The following is a 27,294-nucleotide window of genomic DNA, read 5'->3' as shown; positions in this document are numbered from 1 at the left end:
TGGTTCCCCTCCTCAAACCGGGAAAGGACCGATTGCATCCCAGTAGTTATCGGAGTATTGCTTTGACGAGCTGTGTCGGGAAGACATTGGAACGCATGGTCAACCGTCGCCTGGTTTGGCTGCTCGAGACCAGGCAGCTCCTTAGCCACTCTCAGTGTGGCTTTTGGAGATGTCGTTCAACTATAGACAACTTGACCCTGCTTGAGGCGGCCATCCAGCAGGCCTTCTTATGTAACCAGCATTGTCTAGGTGTATTCTTTGACATTAATAAGGCGTATGACACTACTTGGCGCCGCCTTATCCTCAATCAACTCCATCAGTGGGGCTTTCATGGCCATCTCCCCATCTTCATTCGGTCCTTTCTTTCCCGCCGCCTCTTTCGATATCGGGTTGGTAATGTGCTATCTGATTTGTACGTGCAGGAGAATGGTGTTCCTCAGGGAAGCGTTTTAAGTGTCACCCTCTTTGCCGTCGCCATTAACAGTATTGCGTCCACTATCCGGAGTCCTGCCCAGTGCTCCTTGTTCGTGGACGATTTTGCTGTTTTCTGTTCTTCCTCCAGTCTTGTCACTGCTAGTTGGCAGCTGCAGCTTACGATAAAGCGATTAGAGGCATGGACTGCGAAGACGGGTTTTACCTTTTCTGCAGACAAATGTGTGTGTGTTCATTTTAATCGTTCTCGACGTTCTTTTACCTCCCCTGAATTGCGTCTGAGGGGCACCATTCTTCCTTTTAGAGACACTGTGAGGTTCTTGGGCCTCACTTTTGATTCCAAGTTGTCGTGGTTGCCGCACCTTAAAGACCTCAAGGTGCGGGCCCTGAAGGCGCTGAATATTTTGAAGTGTTTGAGCCATCGGTCCTGGGGAGCAGATCGGGCGCGTCTGCTGCAGTTTTATAGGGCTTTCGTCCGGTCGCGTCTTGACTATGGATGCACTGTGTATGGGTCAGCGAGGCCTTCGTATCTGAAGATTCTTGACGCAGTACACCATGAGGGTATCAGGCTGGCTACTGGTGCCTTCCGTACGAGTCCCATCCCCAGCCTGTGTGCTGAGGCAGGGGAACCGCCGCTCGCCATCCGGCGGAAACTCCTCATGGTGCGACGAGTGTGTCAATTCCTTGCCTGTCCTACCTCCCCTGCATACCCTACTGTTGCCCGACCGCCTATGGAACGTCTCTTCTCCAGTCGTCCAAGGGCAACGAGACCATTTACCATTTGGGATTCGTGCCAAGCATTTGCTTGAGTCCCTTGGTGTGGAGCGTGTGGCACCCCAACTCCAGGGTTTTACCCGCCTGCCTCCCTGGTTGCTCCAGAGGCCCAGCGTCCTTTTAGACTTGTCAGAGTACCGGAGGAGGGGCACTCCTGCGTTTGTTTTTACCTCCTTATTTTACGATATTTTAAACCAGCATGCCGAGCATGTACCAGTATTTACGGATGGCTCTAAACAGGGGGACTCTGTTGGTTGTGCTGTTGTTTTCCCTGATCGAGTCGTCAAGTTACGGCTTCCTGCGGCATTTACCGTTGTTTTCCCTGATCGAGTCGTCAAGTTACGGCTTCCTGCGGCATTTACCATCTCTGATGCCGAATTGTTTGCGATCTTGCGGGCATTGGAGCAGACGAGATGTGTTCCCAGTCTTAAGTTTCTCATCTGTTCTGACTCCCTGAGTGCCCTTCAGACCATGCAACACTTGTACCCAGCGGATACGGTCGTCCAGAACATCCATGATGCCCTACTCCACCTGCAACGGCAGGGGAAGGAGGTTTCTTTCTGCTGGGTGCCGGGGCACGTGGGTATTAGGGGAAACGAACTGGCGGATGTGGCTGCCAAAGATGCATGTTCCCTCCCTCACGTTGTTGAATGTGCCGCCCCCCTCCATGCTGTTACCTCCCTTTTGCGTTCTCGTGTTATGCGTCAATGGGAAGAGGAGTGGCTGGCAGTCGGTGAAAATAAGCTGCGTCTGGTCAAGGCCACCACGCGGCCATGGCGTACGTCCTACCAGTCATGCAGGCGGGATGAGGTTCTCCTCACCCGCCTCCGCATCGGGCACAGTCCCTTAACGCACGGTTTTTTAATCCGGCGGGAGGACCCCCCAATCTGCAGTGCTTGTGGCGTCCAGATTACTGTCCGCCACATTTTACTTGACTGTCCTTTATTCTCTGACCAGAGGGCGGTGGTTTCCTTGCCACCGGATTTGCCCTCTATTTTGCAAGACGACGCAACGACTGTGGTTAAGGTCTTATGGTTTTGTGTCCTGTCCAATTTGTTGCCTCGGATTTTAGGGAGAGGATTTTAATGTGCTGCTGGGTGACTGGTTCTCCCAGGCTTTAGGTAAGAGGTTCACCAGTCACGATTACCTACTTGTTTCACTTCGATTTCTGTTCTCTTTTCCTTGTGTTTCCTTTCCTTTTTTAGTGCGTTTCTTCTCCTCTTGTTTTGCCTCTGTATGTGAGGATTTGTAACTGCGTCAGGTCTGTATCTTTTAGCTGTTCTCCTTGTTCGCTGTCCGTCTTCGTCCCTTCACTGTATGTGTTCCAGTTTCTATGCGTTTGGGCGCTGATGACCACGCTGTTTAGCGCCCGAAAACCTCAAACCACACACACACACACACACACACACACACACACACACACACACACACACACACACACTTGTTTTGGTGCTGACAGGGTTCATAAGTGCGATATTCCATTTTTGCAGTAATTTTGCACTGCTGTCCTCTTATTTTTTTGTAACGGTCCTCTTCAATAGCTGTTTGTCACTATCTTTCAACACACACACACACACACACACACACACACACACACACACACTTTCACCCATATTGTGTGAGCTGATTTTTTCCACGTTCCCTACATGTGGTATAAATCTTCAATATGATGCCTCTTCAAGCACACAATGCTTTGGCTACCTTTAGTCACATTGAAAATCTCTTAGCACTGACATAATGCACTCCCAACTTCATGGAACACTGTTCTGATTATGACAGACACTTGCAATGTATTGAGGACATCACAGCTGCAGTTCATGATGAGAACAGGACACACTGCATGCTTGACTAGCATCTAAATATATATTTAAGCATTTCTTGTGATGTTTCCATATTTTTGCCCAACCCCTGCAATTTCTGCAGCCAGTAATTAATAGGCCATTAGTTTTACCTCTTATATTTTAACTACTTATGCAGAACTTGTGTGACACAACCACAAACAACATGTAACATTTCTGTAGTCTCCAAGTCAATTAATAGGTGTGTACAAGTGAAACAAATGATGGTCAGGTACATATGTCTACATGAATTCACACATCAGGTCCATCTCACTCAAAGAAGAGCTTGCAGGAGGCAAAACATTCTTATGACGGACATGAAAGTATTGAAGATAATCACAGAAGTTGTGTATAAATTCCATGCAATTTCTATAGACAATTTTGTCATGAAATATCTGAGCCAAGTTTGTGGAGAATACCACATCATCAGCTGCCCAGTATGTCTGATGTGCACTCTTTGTACATTGCCAATATTGCATAAAATAGCAAATTATTTTACTGTGAAATGCACTTGCATTTGAATCACAAGGTCATCTATAGTTTCTCATTTAACCTGGCCAATCTAACAGCCACAGTGTGGTCACCTTTCACCCCAATAGGATTCTCCCTCTTTCCCCATATTATGAGTTCATACTGTTCATGGAGCTTGTATGTCTCTGTACTGACATCATATTGCTTTAAATATAACAACCCAAGTTACCATGGATTGTTATTTCCATCACCACAACTCCTGTATTACTTTATCACATTCCTTGCGAAAGTAATTTCCACCTCTTTTGTCACTGGGTATGCTGTTTCTCACAGGGGCTTGAAAAATAAATTTTGTTTTTAAAATTTCTAACCACTGTTTTTGCTTTCTTCAATGGAAGTAATTTTCATGTTTTTCTGGGTGCTGTGTATATTTATTACTTTTTTCCAACATATTAACCAAAGTTTACCAACTTTGACTACAGATACTTCAGAAATTTTCTTCGTTCCTTTTTATCTCACACTTGATTGTATCTGTTACGGTCTTCTTTCCACAGTTCTAGAAGAATATCTGTTCTGAACTCGTTCTGGTGTTTGTATTATTGTGTAGAATAGAATTCAGTGTTTTTAGTTGCTATTGGAGGAAGCCTGCTTACAAATCAGAATATGTCCTCAATATGTGCTACTCTGCAATTGTCCCTTCTATTAACATGCGACAGACAACCATTCACACCCACTTTATGATTCTAATAAATTCGCGCCTATTGCATTTGATTCTTACTCTAACTGGGGGACAACATTTTGTTTTTCGTACATGAAGATTGGTGAACAGTATTACTTGGCAATATTAATTTGTGTGTATGAGTGAGGAAGTTTGATGCTTTTGGTCTCCTATCAAATGGTCTTGTTATTGCTCTGGACTGATTTGAGCTAGTTTTCTACACAAAGTTTTGGAAATTGATCCTCCTTCACTGATCATCTATTCTAGTGTTTACAATTGTTTATGTAATTTTATTGAGTTTTTTAAATGTGATGTACCAATCCTGCCGTTTTCTTGTTGTGCGTTTTCTGTTTCTGACTACATTACATTGGCAGCATATTAGGCATATGAAGTAATTAATCAACAAAGTGAAACTTAATTTTTACACCAGTCAACAGTTGAATAGTAAAAATAATGGCATGTCAAAACAAAAAAGCATAATGAAAACCAAAGAAATCAATGTACGAGTGAAGTGTGGTTAACACTGTAATGAACTTTTAGGAATAAAGATAATGTGTTATTTTCTTATAAAAAGAAAGTTGCACAGCAAAAATACCATACAAAATTAAATGCCAGTAATGAAAATGATGTGACAACAATACATTTCATTTACAAGTGTGTGTGTGTGTGTGTGTGTGTGTGTGTGTGTGCGCGTGTAGGGGCAGCCCAACATGCAGTAACAAAAATGAAAACACATTTACCAGATTGCCCATGTAGCTCAGTTATTAGGGTTTTTTCCACATACTGATCTGTGTATGAACAGTATCAAATAGACGAGAGAGAGAGAGAGAGAGAGAGAGAGAGAGAGAGAGAGAGAGAGAGAGAGAGAGCGCAATCTGTCTGTGTAGGGTACTCATGAGCTGTTTATTACAGATATTAAAGTGTAATATTGTGAGGGAGATACAGCTATGCCTTAACCTGTTAACAAGATAATCTAGAAAGAAATACCAAATGACATGACGAAATTTAACAACCAAAACATGAAAATTTTTCAAATCCCAAAAGATCTAAGTAAAATATATTGAGAAAATGAAACGGCAGATTGTCACAGTTCAGCTAGATATTAGTTTGCACTGTTGGTTATTTCTGCCATACACTATATTCTTTGTGTATGGACACAAAACCTGAAGGATCCCCCATCTTTGAATAACAAAACTGAAGAAATATCTGAAGCAGTGATGAGAGAGATAGGAAAAAAAGAAGGGTTCATGAACAGAAAATTAACAAGCAAAATGATGAAACTTGGAGGGAAAAATCTATTAAGACACTAGTGACACCCATAAACAAATGTATTTAGGCTGGGAAGACATCTAACATCAGGAAAAATACAGACACGATAGCAATAGTCGAGGAGGTGACAGAAAATTATGAGAATTACCTTCCCCTAAGTCTTCTAGCACATCTTTGCAAGCTTCTGACAAAAATATTAACCAACCAACTGACTCATTCACTGAACAACTGCATTTCCACTGGCAGTTGAACAAGCAGAATTTCATAAAGGTTACGCAACCTCCCCCTTGAAAGGACCATAGAATAAAGTGTTTGCATAGATACGAAATTTGTATAGAAATTGGTTCAATGGAAATAAGGATAATCATGAATGCCCTAGGAATGCCATTATCAATCTGAAACAGAATTTGTGAATAGGCAACACAGTCAGAATAAGTGAAGACCTATGAACTGACAAGTTCTCAATCAACTAACGAGTTCCTAAAGGGATTACTATATTTATGAAGTTGTTTACCCTAATAACGGAAGGTGTATTGACGTCATGCTCATAAGTGAAGACTTAACACAATCACTAACTATGATTCAGAAACCAAAAGCTGTCTCTAAGCAGGTGGTTTGGTTATGAATACAGCTAAATTTGTGTGTCCAGACAACCCATCTGTTAAAACTGACAACGAAGTCCCTGAAGCATCTCTGAACACATCTAATTTTGATACGTGCAACACATCACGGACAAGTACTTGTGATACCAAGAATTGTACAATGTGTTACAGCATGGGCTGTGACAAAGCCAGAGCAGGAGTAGTCACATGTACATCGTAGCTGAGCATAATAGAATAAATGGCACAAAGGAAGCTCACATAGCAGTCAAAAGCTATGTAGTAAGACACTTTTCTCAAATCTAATAAATGCCAAATCCTCTTCTAACTCACCTAGCCCAGACTTTTTAACAAAGTATTTCTGCAATTTATAGCAAATATAAATATCACTATGGACATAAAGTTAGCAACAAAACTAACAGTAATTTTGGAACAGTAGCTGATTTGTATGATTTGGCAACGTAATTAGTGCCCCATGCCTTACTGACTGTATCAAAATGATGATGTGAAAGCCATCTTAAGCTTGATTATGAAGTTTATCTACATGCAAACTTTGTACTGATGATTATTCTTTATGCATATTACTAAATATCATATCAATATAATAGAAGGAAACATTCCACGTGGGAAAAATTATATATAAAAACAAAGATGAGGTGACTTACCGAACAAAAGCGCTGGCAGGTCGATAGACACACAAACAAACACAAACATACACACAAAATTCAAGCTTTCGCAACAAAATGTTGCCTCATCAGGAAAGAGGGAAGGAGAGGGGAACACGAAAGGAAGTGGGTTTTAAGGGAGAGGGTAAGGAGTCATTCCAATCCCGGGAGCGGAAAGACTTACCTTAGGGGGAAAAAAGGACAGGTATACACTCGCACACACGCACATATCCATCCACACATACAGACACAAGCAGACATATTTAAAGACAAAGAGTTTGGGCAGAGATGTCAGTCGAGGCAGAAGTGTAGAGGCAAAGAAGTTGTTGAAAGACAGGTGAGGTATGAGTGGCGGCAACTTGAAATTAGCGGAGATTGAGGCCTGGCGGATGACGAGAAGAGAGGATATACTGAAGGGCAAGGTCCCATCTTCGGAGTTCGGATAGGTTGGTGTTGGTGGGAAGTATCCAGATAACCCGGACGGTGTAACACTGTGCCAAGACGTGCTGGCTGTGCACCAAGGCATGTTTAGCCACAGGGTGATCCTCATTACCAACAAACACTGTCTGCCTGTGTCCATTCATGCGAATGGACAGTTTGTTGCTGGTCATTCCCACATAGAATGCATCACAGTGTAGGCAGGTCAGTTGGTAAATCACGTGGGTGCTTTCACACGTGGCTCTGCCTTTGATTGTGTACACCTTCCGGGTTACAGGACTGGAGTAGGTGGTGGTGGGAGGGTGCATGGGACAGGTTTTGCATCGGGGGCGGTTACAAGGATAGGAGCCAGAGGGTAGGGAAGGTGGTTTGGGGATTTCATAGGGATGAACTAACAGGTTACGAAGGTTAGGTGGACGGCGGAAAGACACTCTTGGCGGAGTGGGGAGGATTTCATGAAGGATGGATCTCATTTCAGGGCAGGATTTGAGGAAGTCGTATCCCTGCTGGAGAGCCACATTCAGAGTCTGGTCCAGTCCCGGAAAGTATCCTGTCACAAGTGGGGCACTTTTGTGGTTCTTCTGTGGGGGATTCTGGGTTTGAGGGGACGAGGAAGTGGCTCTGGTTATTTGCTTCTGTACCAGGTCGGGAGGGTAGTTGCGGGATGCGAAAGCTGTTTTCAGGTTGTTGGTGTAATGATTCAGGGATTCCGGACTGGAGCAGATTCGTTTGCCACGAAGACTTAGGCTGTAGGGAAGCGACCGTTTGATGTGGAATGGGTGGCAGCTGTCATAATGGAGGTACTGCTGCTTGTTGGTGGGTTTGATGTGGACGGACGTGTGAAGTTGGCCATTGGACAGGTGGAGGTCAACGTCAAGGAAAGTGGCATGGGATTTGGAGTAGGACCAGGTGAATCTGATGGAACCAAAGGAGTTGAGGTTGGAGAGGAAATTCTGGAGTTCTTCTTCACTGTGAGTCCAGGTCATGAAGATGTCATCAATAAATCTGTACCAAACTTTGGGTTGGCAGACTTGGGTAACCAAGAAGGCTTCCTCTAAGCGACCCATGAATAGGTTGGCGTACGAGGGGGCCATCCTGGTACCCATGGCTGTTCCCTTTAATTGTTGGTATGTCTGGCCTTCAAAAGTGAAGAAGTTGTGGGTCAGGATGAAGCTGGCTAAGGTAATGAGGAAAGAGGTTTTAGGTAGGGTGGCAGGTGATCGGCGTGAAAGGAAATGCTCCATCGCAGCGAGGCCCTGGACGTGCGGAATATTTGTGTATAAGGACGTGGCATCAATGGTTACAAGGATGGTTTCCGGGGGTAACAGATTGGGTAAGGATTCCAGACGTTCAAGGAAGTGGTTGGTGTCCTTGATGAAGGATGGGAGACTGCATGTAATGGGTTGAAGGTGTTGATCTACGTAGGCAGAGATACGTTCTGTGGGGGCTTGGTAACCAGCTACAATGGGGCGGCCGGGATGATTGGGTTTGTGGATTTTAGGAAGAAGGTAGAAGGTAGGGGTGCGGGGTGTCGGTGGGGTCAGGAGGTTGATGGAGTCAGGTGAAAGGTTTTGCAGGGGGCCTAAGGAACTGAGGATTCCTTGAAGCTCTGCCTGGACATCGGGAATGGGGTTACCTTGGCAAACTTTGTATGTGGTGTTGTCTGAAAGCTGACGCAGTCCCTCAGCCACATACTCCCGACGATCAAGTACCACGGTCGTGGAACCCTTGTCCGCCGGAAGAATGACGATGGATCGGTCAGCCTTCAGATCACGGATAGCCTGGGCTTCAACAGTGGTGATGTTGGGTGTAGGATTAAGGTTTTTTAAGAAGGATTGAGATGCAAGGCTGGAGGTCAGAAATTCCTGGAAGGTTTGGAGAGGGTGATTTTGAGGAAGAGGAGGTGGGTCCCGCTGTGACGGAGGACGGAAGTGTTCCAGGCAGGGTTCAATTTGGATGGTGTCTTGAGGAGTCGGATCATTAGGAGTAGGATTAGGATCATTTTTCTTCGTGGCAAAGTGATACTTCCAGCAGAGAGTACGAGTGTAAAGTATCACTTTGCCACGAAGAAAAATGATCCTAATCCTACTCCTAATGATCCGACTCCTCAAGACACCATCCAAATTGAACCCTGCCTGGAACAGTTCCGTCCTCCGTCACAGCGGGACCCACCTCCTCTTCCTCAAAATCACCCTCTCCAAACCTTCCAGGAATTTCTGACCTCCAGCCTTGCATCTCAATCCTTCTTAAAAAACCTTAATCCTACACCCAACATCACCACTGCTGAAGCCCAGGCTATCCGTGATCTGAAGGCTGACCGATCCATCATCATTCTTCCGGCGGACAAGGGTTCCACGACCGTGGTACTTGATCGTCAGGAGTATGTGGCTGAGGGACTGCGTCAGCTTTCAGACAACACCACATACAAAGTTTGCCAAGGTAACCCCATTCCCGATGTCCAGGCAGAGCTTCAAGGAATCCTCAGAACCTTAGGCCCCCTGCAAAACCTTTCACCTGACTCCATCAACCTCCTGACCCCACCGACACCCCGCACCCCTACCTTCTACCTTCTTCCTAAAATCCACAAACCCAATCATCCCGGCCGCCCCATTGTAGCTGGTTACCAAGCCCACACAGAACGTATCTCTGCCTACGTAGATCAACACCTTCAACCCATTACATGCAGTCTCCCATCCTTCATCAAGGACACCAACCACTTCCTTGAACGTCTGGAATCCTTACCCAATCTGTTACCCCCGGAAACCATCCTTGTAACCATTGATGCCACGTCCTTATACACAAATATTCCGCACGTCCAGGGCCTCGCTGCGATGGAGCATTTCCTTTCACGCCGATCACCTGCCACCCTACCTAAAACCTCTTTCCTCATTACCTTAGCCAGCTTCATCCTGACCCACAACTACTTCACTTTTGAAGGCCAGACATACCAACAATTAAAGGGAACAGCCATGGGTACCAGGATGGCCCCCCTCGTACGCCAACCTATTCATGGGTCGCTTAGAGGAAGCCTTCTTGGTTACCCAAGTCTGCCAACCCAAAGTTTGGTACAGATTTATTGATGACATCTTCATGACCTGGACTCACAGTGAAGAAGAACTCCAGAATTTCCTCTCCAACCTCAACTCCTTTGGTTCCATCAGATTCACCTGGTCCTACTCCAAATCCCATGCCACTTTCCTTGACGTTGACCTCCACCTGTCCAATGGCCAACTTCACACGTCCGTCCACATCAAACCCACCAACAAGCAGCAGTACCTCCATTATGACAGCTGCCACCCATTCCACATCAAACGGTCGCTTCCCTACAGCCTAAGTCTTCGTGGCAAACGAATCTGCTCCAGTCCGGAATCCCTGAATCATTACACCAACAACCTGAAAACAGCTTTCGCATCCCGCAACTACCCTCCCGACCTGGTACAGAAGCAAATAACCAGAGCCACTTCCTCGTCCCCTCAAACCCAGAATCCCCCACAGAAGAACCACAAAAGTGCCCCACTTGTGACAGGATACTTTCCGGGACTGGACCAGACTCTGAATGTGGCTCTCCAGCAGGGATACGACCTCCTCAAATCCTGCCCTGAAATGAGATCCATCCTTCATGAAATCCTCCCCACTCCGCCAAGAGCGTCTTTCCGCCGTCCACCTAACCTTCGTAACCTGTTAGTTCATCCCTATGAAATCCCCAAACCACCTTCCCTACCCTCTGGCTCCTATCCTTGTAACCGCCCCCGATACAAAACCTGTCCCATGCACCCTCCCACCACCACCTACTCCAGTCCTGTAACCCGGAAGGTGTACACAATCAAAGGCAGAGCCACGTGTGAAAGCACCCACGTGATTTACCAACTGACCTGCCTACACTGTGATGCATTCTATGTGGGAATGACCAGCAACAAACTGTCCATTCGCATGAATGGACACAGGCAGACAGTGTTTGTTGGTAATGAGGATCACCCTGTGGCTAAACATGCCTTGGTGCACAGCCAGCACATCTTGGCACAGTGTTACACCGTCCGGGTTATCTGGATACTTCCCACCAACACCAACCTATCCGAACTCCGAAGATGGGACCTTGCCCTTCAGTATATCCTCTCTTCTCGTCATCCGCCAGGCCTCAATCTCCGCTAATTTCAAGTTGCCGCCACTCATACCTCACCTGTCTTTCAACAACTTCTTTGCCTCTACACTTCTGCCTCGACTGACATCTCTGCCCAAACTCTTTGTCTTTAAATATGTCTGCTTGTGTCTGTATGTGTGGATGGATATGTGCGTGTGTGCGAGTGTATACCTGTCCTTTTTTCCCCCTAAGGTAAGTCTTTCCGCTCCCGGGATTGGAATGACTCCTTACCCTCTCCCTTAAAACCCACTTCCTTTCGTGTTCCCCTCTCCTTCCCTCTTTCCTGATGAGGCAACATTTTGTTGCGAAAGCTTGAATTTTGTGTGTATGTTTGTGTTTGTTTGTGTGTCTATCGACCTGCCGGCGCTTTTGTTCGGTAAGTCACCTCATCTTTGTTTTTATATATAAATATCATATCAGTGTTTTCACGCAGTTTATGAATACATTATGCTGAAGTGGTATAATAAATTTATATCATTTTGATTTAATTTCACTGTGCATAATTAGCAACAGAGTGCTTTTGTTAAAAGCATTTAATTCTTGCACTGACATTGAATTAGCAATACAGACAGTGTCGAGTTAGGTATATTGCGTAGTTTTAACTTTGGGACAATGTACGCAGAATGGTGTAAAGTTGATAAATTCCTTATTAGGAATCTAAACACTGATTCTATTTAACTTTCCACAACATAATTTTGTTTGGCCTCTCACACCAGAGCTTTGGCAGAAGTAAACAAACTTTAGTTGGCATACTTGCACAGAAGCACAATTAGTGAGGTCACATTCTAACCCAAACTTTACATTACTGTCATCAAAGAAGTCATGAAAGCAGGCACTTGACAGTGAGGCACTGTTGAGGAGTATGTCTCATATTTTATACCATGACAGCAATGCAACTATCATTGGCACTGAGGTAATGTTTGGTAACAGGGAGGGGTGGGGGCATTAATAAAGTATTTCCATCAGCAGAATTCCATTACCTCTTTGAGAATCAGTTGCTTTCCTGGCAAAAATAATGTTGGTGTGTTGAAAACTCTGAATTTTATAAAGATTTAATGCAAAACATTCACCAACAACATTTTATAAAAAAACACATTTTATAAAATAACAATAAGGCAGACTCAAGAATTTTCCAATATTCTACACTTACATACTGTAAATGTGGTGACTGAATAGGGGTGTTGTGGGAGGATAACATTTGTTTGTTTGTTTATTTATCTCTATGCAAATCATTACTGGAAAGGGGGCAGGGGGGGAGGGCAGCAGATAACAGGTTTGAATGGAGGCCTTAACCATTATTCTATTGCAGTACAGCATTAATGCACCTCTTCTGTGTAAGAAGACATATTTGTTTACTCTCATTAACTACACAGAATCTCAATCCTCCTATAACAATGTTAAGCAATAGATAACATATCAGTATACTACTGATGCTCTTGCTCTACCATTAGCACATATTCTTGAACCAGTAAATATTTCACCACACTTTCCTGTATAATACTGCTTGTTTGTCACCCACTGATAACACCCTTAAAAACGGGCATTTCCTTATCTTGGCAGGTGATACTGTAGATGTTACATTAAGTGGAATATAACAGTTATAAAACAAGTAATGCAGTTCAGTTTTTACATAAAGAGCTTACTCCACTGTGCAGAGCTACAGTTTTAAGGAAAGTTTTACACTTTACTGACAAATCAAGCTTCCAACACACACATTTCTAGAAGTTAGCTACTAAATATGCTACTATGTTTGCCATTTAATATAAGTACTAGCAGTTATTCAACGCACCTGATACAATCAAAAAGAAATGGGCCAGAGACTGTAAACAGATAGCCACTAGAAAGATCAGAAGTTCATAATATTGCCTGCTGAACAAGGTGCAGACCCTGTAACAGTGCTAAGGTCTCAAACTCACCACTAAAGGGACATGAGCCCACATCCACATATGTGATGACAGAGCAAGCATACATGTATGTCAACTGTTCACCACACTTTGCCATGCTGGAAACAGTGAAATGAAAAGTTCAAATAAGAACAAAGGGTCATAGTGTATTTCCTAACAGTGGAAGAAGTGCGGGAAATGAAAATTCATTGAAGAATCATCCAAATGTGTGGAGGGCACTGTATGTCCATCGCAAGGATCAAATCAGAGAAAGACATATGTCATTGCCCAATGACGCACAGTCTCAAAAGCCAGACCACATTACTGATGCCATTGTCCAGCACACAGATGCCCTCATTATTCAAGACCAATGAGTTACAGCAGCAGCCACTACCACAGAGGACAGATTGAGTGTCAGAAGCGTCATGAGGACAGAATGAAATTTTGCAAAGTGTGAACAAACAAGTGCCTCTCAGTCTTAAAACAGAACAGCAAGCATGTACAACAGGGCCTTCCTTTAACATGTGCGTCATCATATCATATCAAGGAAGTAAATGGATGCGAGATGTGGTGTCATCACTTCAAACCCAAGTCAAAAAAAACTTTTCAGTGGAATCAGGCAGTGTCACTGCCATGTAAAAAATCCAAGGCCATCCACATATATGAGGGAAAGGTTATCTTCACCCTCTTTGAATGAAAGGACCCCCTCTTACTGACTTCCTGCTGTATGGCGTAAAGATTAGTGTGCAAAAATAGTCTCAAACCTTAACCCATCCTGCACAAAGTGGTCAAATTGAACTGACCAAGGCAACACACCCACAGTGTAATCCTGCTCTATGACAATGCAAGGACCCATACAACAAATGCTGTTAATGTGCTCCTCGAGAGATTCTCACTCACCCTTCACTCCATCCAGACATGTCTCCCTGTATTATGCCATTTTTTGATGAGGTATAGAAAGTTCAGAGAGGCAAATAATTCATTACTGATGAGGACATCAAGCAGAACATTCAGAACTGGTTCACAACACACCCTCAAGAACTTCACATGTGACCATTTACTGCCTTATGCCACAGTGAGAAACGCCTCAACAGTCCTGGGCAATATTTTTAGTATAAGTTCCTGTTTACAGGCCTCCAGCTCTTTTTTTATTGCCCCCTCATATAATAACTAATATGGAAAGGTATTTAAGACTTTTTTTTAAAAGGAATGCCTACTATTTTAATAGAAACAACAGTGAAGAGAGTACATGTATAGGGAGTAGAAACACAAAAGAGGAGTTGAAAAAAAAACTAATTTCTTCTTAAATAGTGACAAAGTTAATCCATAGCGGTAAAGCAATAAGAAAACAGTTTGCAAAAAGAAAGAAAAAAAAAAGGAATTGAAAGTCTTGTTCTGAATATGCATAATCACATTTCTTTAGAGTAAACAGCATGGCATATTTGTTACTTTGTACTGTCATTCTAATCTACCTGCAGACCCTTCACCATAAAAAATGGAAAGCACATTATTGTGTAGAACATACACAACACTGTGCTTTTCATTTATTATTATGCCATTTTACCAAGAAGTGCTGGAAGAATCAGTTAACAAGAATCTATATCATTTTTATACCACAAGCTTGTGAAAATTACATTCACCTTTAAGGTACTGTTCTGTTAGTAAGTAGATTTATAAATGCAATTATGATTCCAGCTGCAAATTTTGCAATGTGGTAGTAGTAGTTACATTGTAATAATAATAAAACAATAAAAGTTTTCTACATTATTGCCTCCTCCATTCTACTTATGATATTTTACATTGTAATCTGAATCATAACATACCTTCCATATACAGTCAGAGCTGTTTGCTGGACTCAGTTGAAACAGCCAGATAAATCAATTCTATATTTAATCTTAAATAGTTACTTTACAGTACCTCTGAAGCATCAGTATACTGTAGCTCTTCATTTACATTTCCACTTATTCAGTTTTCACAGTTCTTACAGAACTGCACACGTCTTTTTTCCTCAACTGTATTAAATGTTTGCCTCTTGCACAAAGTACTGCATAACTTGACACAAGCTGTCACCAACAACTATCACTAGAGTCACTACCCATTCTTCTCTTGTACAATACAATTACATCATGGCAGTGTGAAAGTCTGCAGTTGCCTTAAAAATATTTCCACTGGTGCAAACTAATTTTACAGTTTTAATTTTAAAGTATCGACAATATACACATACGGACATACATAACTACCCTAACTAGGTAAAGCTCAGCAAAGAAATCAGCGAACTAAGTTGTTTTATTGTGTTCCATATATCAGCTTTCAACAGCCTCTGTCTTCTGAATGACTAAAGAAGTAGCTAGCCTATGTCATCTACAGCTGCATCTAATACATGCTCAACTCTTTACACACAGATCCCTCCTACAGACTACTGTGCTTGACCTGGCATTTTGGGATATAAAATATTCCAGTTCCCATGAACAATAATTTATATATGCTCTCTTTATAAACAGAGAGAAGTGCATCTGAAACTGATTAACAAATTGAATGTTATTCAGAATAACAACTCCCATAAGTTAATATTCTTCTGCAACCAGGTTAAGCATATGTAATCTACCACTTCTCGACTATAAGGCACAAAGACAGTACAAAACTGATTGTTCACATAAAACTGTGTGGCAGTAATGAGTAAACTGTGCACAGCAAAGTATGTTTCTTTTTAAAGAAATGACTAGAAGAGGATACTACAAACTGAGTTTTACAAAAATCTGAGAGACGGTGTGGGCATATGGTGAAAACTGTTGAAATGTTTAAATGTGCTACATAGACATAGAAAGCTTGAAAACAAATTTCAGTCGAACATTAAATCGAAGCAATTGAAATTTAAGCAACGTATTGACAACTATAAATGCAGTCTTCTTTTACATATGGTACATTAAATATGAAGTCTTCACAGAATATCAAAAGCCACAGCAAGAAAAATAATTCTTGCTTTACAGTAAGGTTCTTCCGAAAAATAAAACTTCCCACTGCAGTATACAGCAGACACTAATTTTTCTTCCAAACCAGTTTAGCTAAAAGGGATGGTAATACTAACTATGAGATTGGACCAAAGTGATTTAAAGCTTTTTATGCTTCTGAGCTTATATCTCATTACACTGTCAAACTGTAGATGTCATTTGAAATAGAGCTCCATATTATACATATATACGCTGATAAAAATGCTACTAGTAAACCAGAATGATTACGGATCATTTGTAGTATCACTGTAAGTACACTAACCATAGTGTAGCTAGCAGTTTTGTCTTGCCTGATGCAGGCGCAAGTCACATTTCAAATATCTTTAATTTTACTATCTCAATCCAACCATAAAACTGTAACTAGTCATGATGTTTTCTTATCAGTATATTTGACTTCTCTGTTCAATAGGAAGCAAGGGAAATGTTTTCACAATGTAATATGCAAATGTGTAAACCACTTTTTTATGAACAAATGCAATGGACAATAATGTAGATCATAGCAGATATTTTATATTCCAAGCAAGTGACTATTTTTCTATGTCAAAATACCTTTTCAAAATGCTATAAGGTGAAGTTAAGACACAAAGAGGTGTAAAAATGGATGAGGAGGAATGGAACACTTGTTCCATGCATCCTTTAACTGCCTCTTTTGTCAGGTCACCAATGACAGATCCCTGTCAATTTCGGAAGTATCAAGGGGTAGATCAGCAACAAACAAGCTGCTGTGGATTTATTTCACAACTCTAATACAGAATTTTGCGTAAAGAAACTTGCTTCCTTACATAATGGAGTAGCGATATAGCTTATTTCCACAAACAAAGAACTTTTGATAGGTTCACAGAGTTTTTATTAGAAGAAAATAATGTTTCTTCAGAATGCACATTACTTATCAGGGAATATTGTGCTATGTGCTATAATGTGGTGGTAAAGAGGGAAATTAGGACATGGACGTGCCACACCCCACCTCACCCCAAAGCCAGCATGTCCATATCTCCCCTTCCACCTCCCCCCCCCCCCCTCTCTCTCTCTCTCTCTCTCTCTCTCTCTCTCTCTCTCTCTCTCTCTCTGTACCGGCTATTGTATTCAGTGTAGGTGCAGGGACAATCCCTCCCTCCCCCCCCCCCCCTCCCCGCCACACCTGCCCACATGCAAACACTTTTACACGTACATTGTGTCAGCTGGTGCATTCAGCCAGCACAACGGCCATACAGATGTATGCGTATTTGTATGTACTGTAGTTCAAAGAGGATTCGTCCAACAGCTAATGACGTTTTCGATGACTCCATGCCTCTACTATTGAGTGAGTTGTAAACTTTATCCTACATTACTTACATTCTGCCAGAACTTTCTGTATAAATAAGCAGTTAGCGTTATTTGAAGGAACTCTTAACTGAAATGAGGGCTACTGAAACAATTGGAAACCATTTTCTAAATATTGTTGGTGGTGCTAGGTGGTAGCTCACAGATAATTTATTATAAAAATAGAGATTGTAACTAACTGGCTCAGTCATTACATGCTAAATATCAAATACCTGAAACAAAACCAAAACATATGCTTCCCACACACAGTACGTTTTAAACATTCCACTTTCAAATGAAATCCTAATCTGTCGGTTGTCATTTTTGCAATTACAAACAAAAGTACAAGAAAAGTTACAGAAATCTGCACATGGCAAACGCCATAAAATATTCCAGATATACAGTCATACATTTCAAGAACCTTCCAAAAATGATAAAAAGAAAATAACAAATAACTGACGGTGGTTAAGTTTGAAATGGTGACCTGCAGCATGTCAGCCAGCAACACTAACCACTGCATCACACTGATTGCATCAGAACTTGTGGCACTGCTGCTTCTCCTAGTGAAACAACAACCTGCTGTTTCACATGTCCTCACTGGAGCCGAATAAAGGACCTTTGATTTAGATCTCATCTTGGGTCCTCCCCATAGTGGCCCTGGTTGATCCTCACATTGGTCATGTTGTTACATCCTCTTCACTATGGTGAGCGTGAAGGTAGGCCCTCCCATTAACGCTTCGCGATTGTCTACCTAGTTTCCTTTAATCCTCCCATCATCAATCTGTACAGAGGACATGGATGACACATCTGCACATTTATCTTCTTGATTAAGTGTCATAATCCTTGATATGCAACATACGACAAGTGAGGAATAATCTGATATGGTCCAAAGTAGCACTTTTGTAGCTTCTCCCATATGCCTACTTTCCACAAAGGCATAAAAAATCCATACAAGTCTCCCAAACTGTTTTTCACTGGCTGGTATTTGGTGTTATAATGCTCTCTCTCTTTCTCCTGGGCATCCAGGGTCAATACACAAGCCAGCTGCCTTGCTTGTTCAATCCTGGTGATTAGGTGTTTCACAATCATGCCGAGTACTTCCAGCTGAAGCGGGGACAGTGTATCAACTGTCATTTTGGCCTCATGATCATGGAGCAGGAAGAACTCTGTGAAAGCTGTAGTGTCTTCCTTTGCTGTGTTGTATACAAATGCCACCATGGACAATACTGTATCCCAACTTCTCTGTTCAATGCCAACGTTCACCAAAAGCACATGTGCTAACTTCTTATTAAAACACACTATTATCCATCAATCCATATTTGTCAGCTTTGGAAACCTACCCAAGAAATTAATTCCAATTTAATGGAATGGCACTGCTGCAAGAGTGATTGATACCAGAAGCCTCTAAAGTAATTGTGGCATGTGCTTCTATTACTGGCATTCTTTGCAGTGGCACACATGGCATCTAAGAGATCGACAGAGACATGACCAGTGATACTTGTGTCTTGTTCACTTTAGAGTCTTCAGCAACGTCAGATAACCAGCAGAAGGAGTGCCAGACCACATATAAGCTGGGATGACAAGCAACCATTTCCACAACGTAACATCACACTTGAATCCTCCTTCAGTTGGTTCCCCTTTTTTCAAGACTTCTAAAGCTTTCAGCTATGCTGTATCTTCCCTCCACTCAGCAGCAATGTTGTTCAATAGAGCAATGGCTGAGATTTTGTCTATGCTTCTGTGTTCTGCCAAAGGATTCCTTTAAAAGCAGTCGGCATTCTTGTGTTTACGTCTATTTTTGTACACCTCTGTGTGGAGAGGGGAAAAAAAAAATATGCAGGACACACTTTCTCAGTTGCAGAGAGGACTTTAAGACTACTCTGAAAGCATTAGCTGCCACCTTTTTGGCATCTTCCTGAATTTTGGTATACCCATTTCACAATGTTGGAACAGGAGAGGATGATAGCAACTCTTTGAAGACAAGGAAGATTTTTCTTGTGCCTCATTACAGAAAATTTGGTGTCTTCCTGCAATAATTCTTGAAAGGTACAAATCATTTTACAGAAGTCCTTTATGAATTGCTGACAGTTTGAGTACATGCCAAGAAACCCAATCACATCTTTGAAAAAACGTCCCTGTCACCCAGGTAGCAAAATCACGTCATCCATTCGAGATGGATATGCAGGTTGTTCATCATATGTTTGAAGGTGGATGGAGCATTACATACTCCAAACAGCATGACTTTGAACTATGAGATTGTCAGGCAGTCTTTTCCCAGACAAACTCAATTTGCCAGTAGCCCATATGCGTGTACCACTTCTTCCTGGATTATCCGCCATTTCGCCCACGACAATGTGTGAGTGCTGCCTAACTAGTGGATGATCCCCATTGTTGATACGGAGTTTCATCATGAACTGCTTGGTTTGTCTTTTCTCCACTCTGGATTCGAAAGCATCCAAATACTGATGCAGAATGGCTATTACTCAGCAATATTGACCCTCAGTCAGGCCAGATCCTATTAGCAGTTTGATAATAGTTTCCTCCCCTGCATTGTCTGTAGTGCTAGCAGAGCACGATTCTTCATCAAGACAATAATATGCCCTTCCTGGATTGGTTGTCCTGAAGCACATACCTTTTAGGGATGCTTTGAGGCCCCTTGTGACAGTCAGTAACCCAAAGTTCTCCATGACCATTCACAATGCTTAAGACTGTTGCTGGCATGTAGATTTATTTTGTGAGGGTCAGCAGCTTTTTCCAATCAACAAAGGCTTAACTGATGATTTTGACTGATGAATGGAACTTCTCTCATAGATGATGGCAGGATAACATCTTCAACAATCGCTCAGAGAAATTGTTGTGTCTGATGAAACAGCTTAATCAACCTAGAACTCTAATCTTCCATGGTCTACAACTGCTTGTGATAACTGCAGGAAGTTCCATTTGAGAATGGCATCATGACTACACTATTAAAATGGAAAATTTGAAAGGCTGCATTTTTTCATCAATAGTTATTCTTACAATACATGTTCTTGTTGACTGGATATATTTCACATCTGCTCCCATCAGCGTATCACAAAATACAGGCTTCTTTACAGTCGCAAAATGCCATTTATTTAAAATAACCAGTTTTGCCACAGACAGTAGACCATCTTTGGACTGACTGCACCATTTGCTGGAACTGACGATGTGCTGAGCAGCTGCATGCTAAGACAACAACAGTTATCATCTTAACAATGCGCAACTGATCAGCACATCACCAGCACCTGCAAAGGGTGCAATCAATATGAAGATGGCCTACTGTATGTGTCAAAACAGGTCATTTTAAGTAAATGATATTTTTCAATTGTGACCGTTTCTTCATACGTAACTATAACAAGTAAGATTGCTGACACTCCCAATCATGCTGGTTAAAATCATGTAGGCTTCTTTAGCTGGTGATAAGCACTTGGCATTACAGGAAAGGAATCTCTTGAGTATACTAGGACCCAGTATGGTTGGTAGTCTATAAAATTTCCTGTTATCTTGGTAACTGTCGTGACAGGAGGATTTTCATCTGTGGTGGCCTCACCTTCGTAGGTGGTCACCTCACATAGTTTTTCTGAATTTGGTGGCTAAGCAAGGCAACTGGTAATACTTTACGGTTATGGATAACGGCTATGGCATGTCGAGCAGTGACCTCATCTAGCGTACAATGATGGGCTTTGTCAAAAAGGTGAACTATAATCATCTGTCATTACATGGCAGGCATAGAACTGTTGAGATGGTTGATATCTGGCAGTGTAGTAGTCAGAGAAGACTCTCCTGCTTTCTCTGCAGTAATGTACAATGTTGCCCAGGCATCTACAGTGGAAATACAACAACATATTGTCCTCTGTCCTCCAAATGTCTGTTCTTCTTTAGGGCATTTGACTTTGTGCAGGGAGCAGTTGTACCTGCATTGGTCAGATGCTGGGTTGTCGTTCGACAATGGCAGCATATGCCCGAGTTTGCTAAGTCCGTTCTTCATGGCATATTTGACTGGGGGAAAAATCAAAATCAGGACAGGCAGACGTGGGTTTGAACCACCATCTGCACAAAAGTGAGTCCAGTGTGCTAAGCCCTATGCCACCTTGCTCGGTTTTGGTGCTAAGGACCAATACAGCTCCTCCTCTTCATTCTTCATTATGTCCTCACATATCGAGCGACATGTAAGGCTGCTATCTCTTGTGTACTCAGTCTCATATTTCTGGCTGCCACACACTGCTGTGTCTCTTCTCTTATGACGTGCTGTATAAGAGAGAGAAGCTCATGGTGGTCTTCTGCAACTGCCGTAGGGATCACATTCAGTAGTCCGTCATACCTCCTTTCTGTTACATTTCCTCAATTCGCCGGCACCACTTGGTGAATTCCCCTGTCATTGTGACTGTCAACCCCAGCCATGCAGCATGATGATTCTGTCAGCTTCTGTCATGTTAGGGTTCACGATATGAGAGAGCCAAATCACTATGTACAACTGTGTTATTTTTCTTGACACTTCATTCTATTCTTCAATTCTTCTTCTGCTGAGCAGAGTTGCACTTATTGCCACCAGCCATTTTCTTCAGTTTGGCATGGAATTTGTTCCAGCTATTGAGGTTCTCTGCACTGTTTTCTGACCATTTATATAGAAGAGCACATTTCCCTAACATATCATGTCATCTCACCTGTTGTATCTGATGGCTCTCTGTCAGATCCTTTCAGCCATTTCATTGGGTCTTGACCATCCAAACATTGAATAGTCCTGTATAAAAAAGTTAGCTTCCAGAAATACTAAGTATGAAATAACATATCTTTGTTAATGGTTGAGTTTGTACCAGTGACCTGCAGCACACCAACCAGCAATGCTAATCACTACATCCCACTGGTAACACCAGAGCTCACAGCAATGTGACTTGAACATAACAAACTTTAAAATTATAAGTAATACAACAATTTCAAGATATTCAGAACAAATATGAAACATGTTTGAGAACACACATTATTTTTCAACAAAAAAATATTTCTTGGTTTCATAAACATTTCATTAGCCGCTTACTACAATGGGAGTGAGAATGAATATTCTAGCTTAACTCTTGTTCACGTTTACATCATTAATAGGAGATATCAACCTCTGCTTGGATATAGAAGGGAAGCTTCTTCCCTCCCCCCCTCCCCAAAGAGCCATACTGGTAAATTTCATGTCAAAGGGTTTGATAATACCACCAAAAGCTCGTATAGGAATGGCTGAATGATTTGAGATTTTCTCTTCCCAAAATACAAGTTCAGTATATGAATTACTCCACTACCCTGCTCAGTCCAATGTAATTCAATTAACAGGAACGTCTTTTGTATATACAGATGCACGAGGGACTGTCAAAGCTTAAATTATCACCTCGAATAAAGTTTTATGATTAATTTTTTGTAGCTTTGTCTCCTTCATCAAACAGCTGTACAATTTTGTTTTGGCTCCTCTAGTGGCATCCTATAGCACTGTGTTGCAGGGATTTGAATGTGTACAAGGGCTGCAGACATATACCTTTAAGCAAACAAAGAAACATTATGGAATTTCATTTTTCAAGGTGCTAGTCAAAACTTTGTGACTACCCTTTTTGTACATATGTTCTGCAGAATAGTTGACATCATTTTTATCAAAATGCAAACTGTTTCAAAGAACAAATTCTCCATATACTGAATAATTATTCACGATGAAGCAGTCTTCCTACCTAAAGCCAGCATACATCGGATCACCAGATTGCACTTCATGAATGAGGGAGACATCCCGACTTCCAGCTCAGAGAGAGAGAGAGAGAGAGAGAGAGAGAGAGAGAGAGAGAGAGAGAACACAGTCTAAAAAAAGGACTGTCACTTCACACAACATCTTGTTTAAGGAGCCTTTCCCACTGAAGAGCAAATTCTCATGCACAGCACACACATAAATGACAACAGAACTTCTAGTAGACCGACATTTGTGTGAAACCAAGATGCCAGAACTGTGTAATTTAGGTTTGTATTTGGGACTGTAGCGGGGACAGAGTGCAGTTCTGTTCCTCGGCACTGAGCTACGAGAATTGTCTTGAAGGAGCAGCTAACAACTGTGTCTTTATAAAACAGCTGCACCTCACGTCAAACACTGCCTTTTATCTTGAATATTTCTCTCTACTTTATCCTGGCTTGTGATAGTTTCATTGCATAACCACCAGTATGTCATTATGTTACGTTTCATTAAGTGTAAGTTAACAACATTTTAACATGACTGTACCACCTAGCTTGAGAGAAATATAACAAGTTCTACATTCTGAATGTCAATATCTATTTCAGTTTTGTGTTAATAATTTATACTACTGAAACTGATTACTTAGTTTATTTCATGATTAAGTGACTTAAAGTTGAGGGAAAAATCCGGTTACATTACAAATTAATACTCTCCATCCCATTACCTACACAAATAGTAGCTATCGACCACGCAATGTATATCAAAGAGTTATTTGGTTTCTCTCTCCCTCCCACCCCACCCAACTTCCCCCCAATTGCAGCATTTTATTGGAGTACATTGAAATTTGGCAAACTTTATTGTATGAGCTAAAAGTAAAACTCACTCTAACAGATTAAACTTCACACACCAACACACATGTGCATGTGGGAGGCAGGGGGTGGGGGTGGGGGAATAATAGCAGAATTTCTGTAAATTAATCACATACCTATGTCCAATCCATTACGTCTTTGGTCAATCGGGACACACGAGGTTCTAGATACTGAATATGCGGAAGGATGTTGCACAGTTTCAAAGAGGGTGTAATCATAACGCTTTGATAGTGCATCTTAAGCACAGATATTAAATATCAGGTAGGGATGTAATGTATATTACTTTAAATCTGCAAATAATAAAATGTCAGAATGGCTTTAAGTTAACAATTCCTTAAGTGAAAAAGCAGAAAATTAGTGCCACATGAATATTTGCATTATGACAACTATCACACAAATGCAGTGTTACTTTTTTTGTCTGGTATACATCAAAAATAACCATTTATCATCATCAACTTTTATTAAAATTCTACCTCCATATTTCTTGCAATGGCTTTTGATATTACTCTGTAAGGCAACAAGATGGAGGGAAGCATGAAGAACACAAATTTTACACATACGAATTTCGATGTGTAAGTGTAGACACAGAGAAGTCTGCTACTGAGTTTGCTGTTACAACACAATGAGACATTTATCATGAAGATCTTACCCCCTTGCTCATCCAACATCACTAGCGTTTTCATGCCGACTTCGTGGCTCTACAAAATAGTAAGAGGAGTATGAACAGTGGAGGAATAGAACCTCAACCACTCCCTATCCACACTTGACTGAGGATGCCAGGATGTCTGCTCAATGCAAGGCCAATATTTATAGTCAAAATTTGCTCAATAAATGGAAATAGAAATTAACTGAAATGAGCACTGCATAAAGTTTGTGGAACCTGGCATCCCCAATTAAAAAAAATAACGCTATCTCTACATTTTTACATGCAAATAAGAAATTATAAAAATCAAAATTCTAAAACTAGAAACAAATAATGTGTTAAACTAAGAAATTAGTATATAATGAAAACAAAAGAGGGACATGCCCAAAAAAAATTGTAAAGGAAAAACTTTAAGAGTGGATCAATGCTAAAGGCTCGCTCCCACGCCAGCACCGATGGTGTACATTAAATATTTTGTTTCTAGCACTACTGGCCAACTACAGACTACTGGCGACACGGCTGGCTCCGTCACTGCATTCCGTTAGTATCATCTCGTCAACTGCCTAGAATAGTAGGTTACATGGGTTAGTGAACGTCCCAACAACCACAATATGGCTTACCCCCTTGATGGTTCAATAACTTGAGAGTTTGGGCGCCGGCTTCTTCGCTCTACATTGCAATAAAAACGAAAATGAAACTAGTAACAAAATACAAAACAAAAAATTCAAACTAACACACACAATCAGAGAGAGACAAAATTAAATTAAAAATAGTACGCTACAAACTGATAAATACAATACATAAGGACAAATAAAAAAGAAAAAAACAACAAAGAAGCGAACACTGCTGAAAGCAGGAAATTGAAATGGAATTTCCAACATGATAACTACTGAGCTAAACACCCACGCCTAAAAAATTTGAGGGAAATTTTTGATAGGGTTTCAGCTCAAGTGCACTCATCTCTGAAGCTGTACCAAAGAAATTAGTCTGCTCACAAAGTAGCGAAATTCTGAATTTAGTGCTGAAGCCATCTTAATTCAACTATGTACTTAATTAGGACCTGTGCATTCTCCTCTTCACACTGTCTATTTGAGCCACGGATAACAGACTAAAGAAACTAGCTCAACTTGCATTGATTTGTATCTTAAATCATCTGTCACAGGAGTAATAGTTTTCTTTGACAAACTCCCAGGAATTAATGGGAACATTGTCATTTCACTGTTAAACATGTTAACTTAATCTGTAAATCACTTTGAAAGTCTGATGAAATAATTTCAAGCCTGTGGTAAGAAATGCAAATAAAGAGACAAATTGAGGAAAGAAAAGATATTGACAACCCATTCATCACTTCCTACATTATTGTATCTACATGAAATTTTTGGATTTATTGCACTTAGTCAATCATTTAATTTTTGTACATAGTCTTGCCACCTGTGAGTGAACTGAGCTGTTTGCTGGTAATGAGATGAGCAGGGGCAGGGTGGATTTGGACTATGGAGATAGCAGACGCACATACACTGATCGCGGCAAATGAAGGGCCAGGGCAAAGGGTAAGAGGTGAGGTCATTAAGCTGGCAAGCGCCAGATTCTTGCCCTCCATCCATTATGTACACATTTCAGTTACTGCATGAACATGCACATACTGAGCAACGATTTAATATGCATTTTACAGTTAGTGACATGTTAGTTCTGTACAGTTTTCTTTGAAGACATGTTTGATTTCTGTTTAATGTTATTAAGACTTTATGTTTTTAATACCGGGTGTTGTCTTACCAACAGGTGTAGTTTGAAGATCATCCATTATGTTCTTGAGAGTACGAAAATGTTTCAAGTTGAATATCATGTATGTAAGTATAAGAAGTTACTTTACAGGAATTCACTACCTACACACAAGAAATACCTGCAACTAAACATAACTGGTTGTGAAGTGTTGTTTGTAAAAAAAATGACACCTTACAGTTTGCAATTAATGACCAAAGGATGTTTAAGATTATATATGTTACAGCTTCACGACTTCATACGAATTACAAAAGGAAAAGAATATGTTACTGTGTCTGAAAGAAACTTACTGTCATATGTCTGCAAATTAATTCAACAACTTGTGTTGTAACAGGTCCACTAAAAAAAGCATGGCAAAAAACACTTAAGAGATAGATGTGTGCTGCGATATTATTAACATTAGCCTACATTAGCCTAACAAGATATTGTACATAAAAGAAAACTTTAAATGCTTGAAGTGCACTCAACGATGTAACACTTTGCAAGTCAAGACCTGCGTGTGTGGTGCCCACTGGATGTGCATTACAAGACCATAAAGCCCATGGCAGTTGCAGCATATGGGCTCCCAACACCGAAGGTACGACTGTAGCAAATGTTACTCCGAAGAGAGTGCTGTACATGTTCATCTGAGAACCTTTGGTGTGTCTACACAATCTTTTTGTAATCATAACAGTCATGTTAATGGTTGTGTATTAAATTCAGTAAGAAACAGTAAAAATTCAGTCTTTTGCATACAACTCAATTTCTGCTAAGACTGCAAT

The 27,294-nt window shown here is 41.4% G+C and overlaps 1 protein-coding gene across 4 annotated transcripts in view; it reads right to left on the bottom strand.

Moving 5' to 3' along the window:
• LOC126468704 (synaptosomal-associated protein 25) overlaps nt 1-27,294 on the bottom strand; it is a 411,734-nt gene that overhangs the window by 23,074 nt on the left and 361,366 nt on the right. For 2 of the 4 annotated variants that reach the window (XM_050096571.1, XM_050096574.1), the window contains one exon: nt 25,375-25,423. The exons of 1 other annotated variant lie outside the window; for it this stretch is intronic. In XM_050096571.1, the coding sequence (XP_049952528.1) occupies nt 25,375-25,423 (49 nt within the window). Of the gene's footprint in view, nt 1-24,760; nt 24,810-25,374; nt 25,424-27,294 lie in introns of all 4 variants that reach the window. One more of the 4 variants, XM_050096573.1, reaches the window with a different exon arrangement.

Source organism: Schistocerca serialis, chromosome 1, assembly GCF_023864345.2.
Source record: "Schistocerca serialis cubense isolate TAMUIC-IGC-003099 chromosome 1, iqSchSeri2.2, whole genome shotgun sequence".
Lineage (NCBI taxonomy): Eukaryota > Metazoa > Arthropoda > Insecta > Orthoptera > Acrididae > Schistocerca > Schistocerca serialis.
Note: the sequence above shows the minus strand (reverse complement) of the source record. Positions and strands in the feature narration are given on the sequence as shown.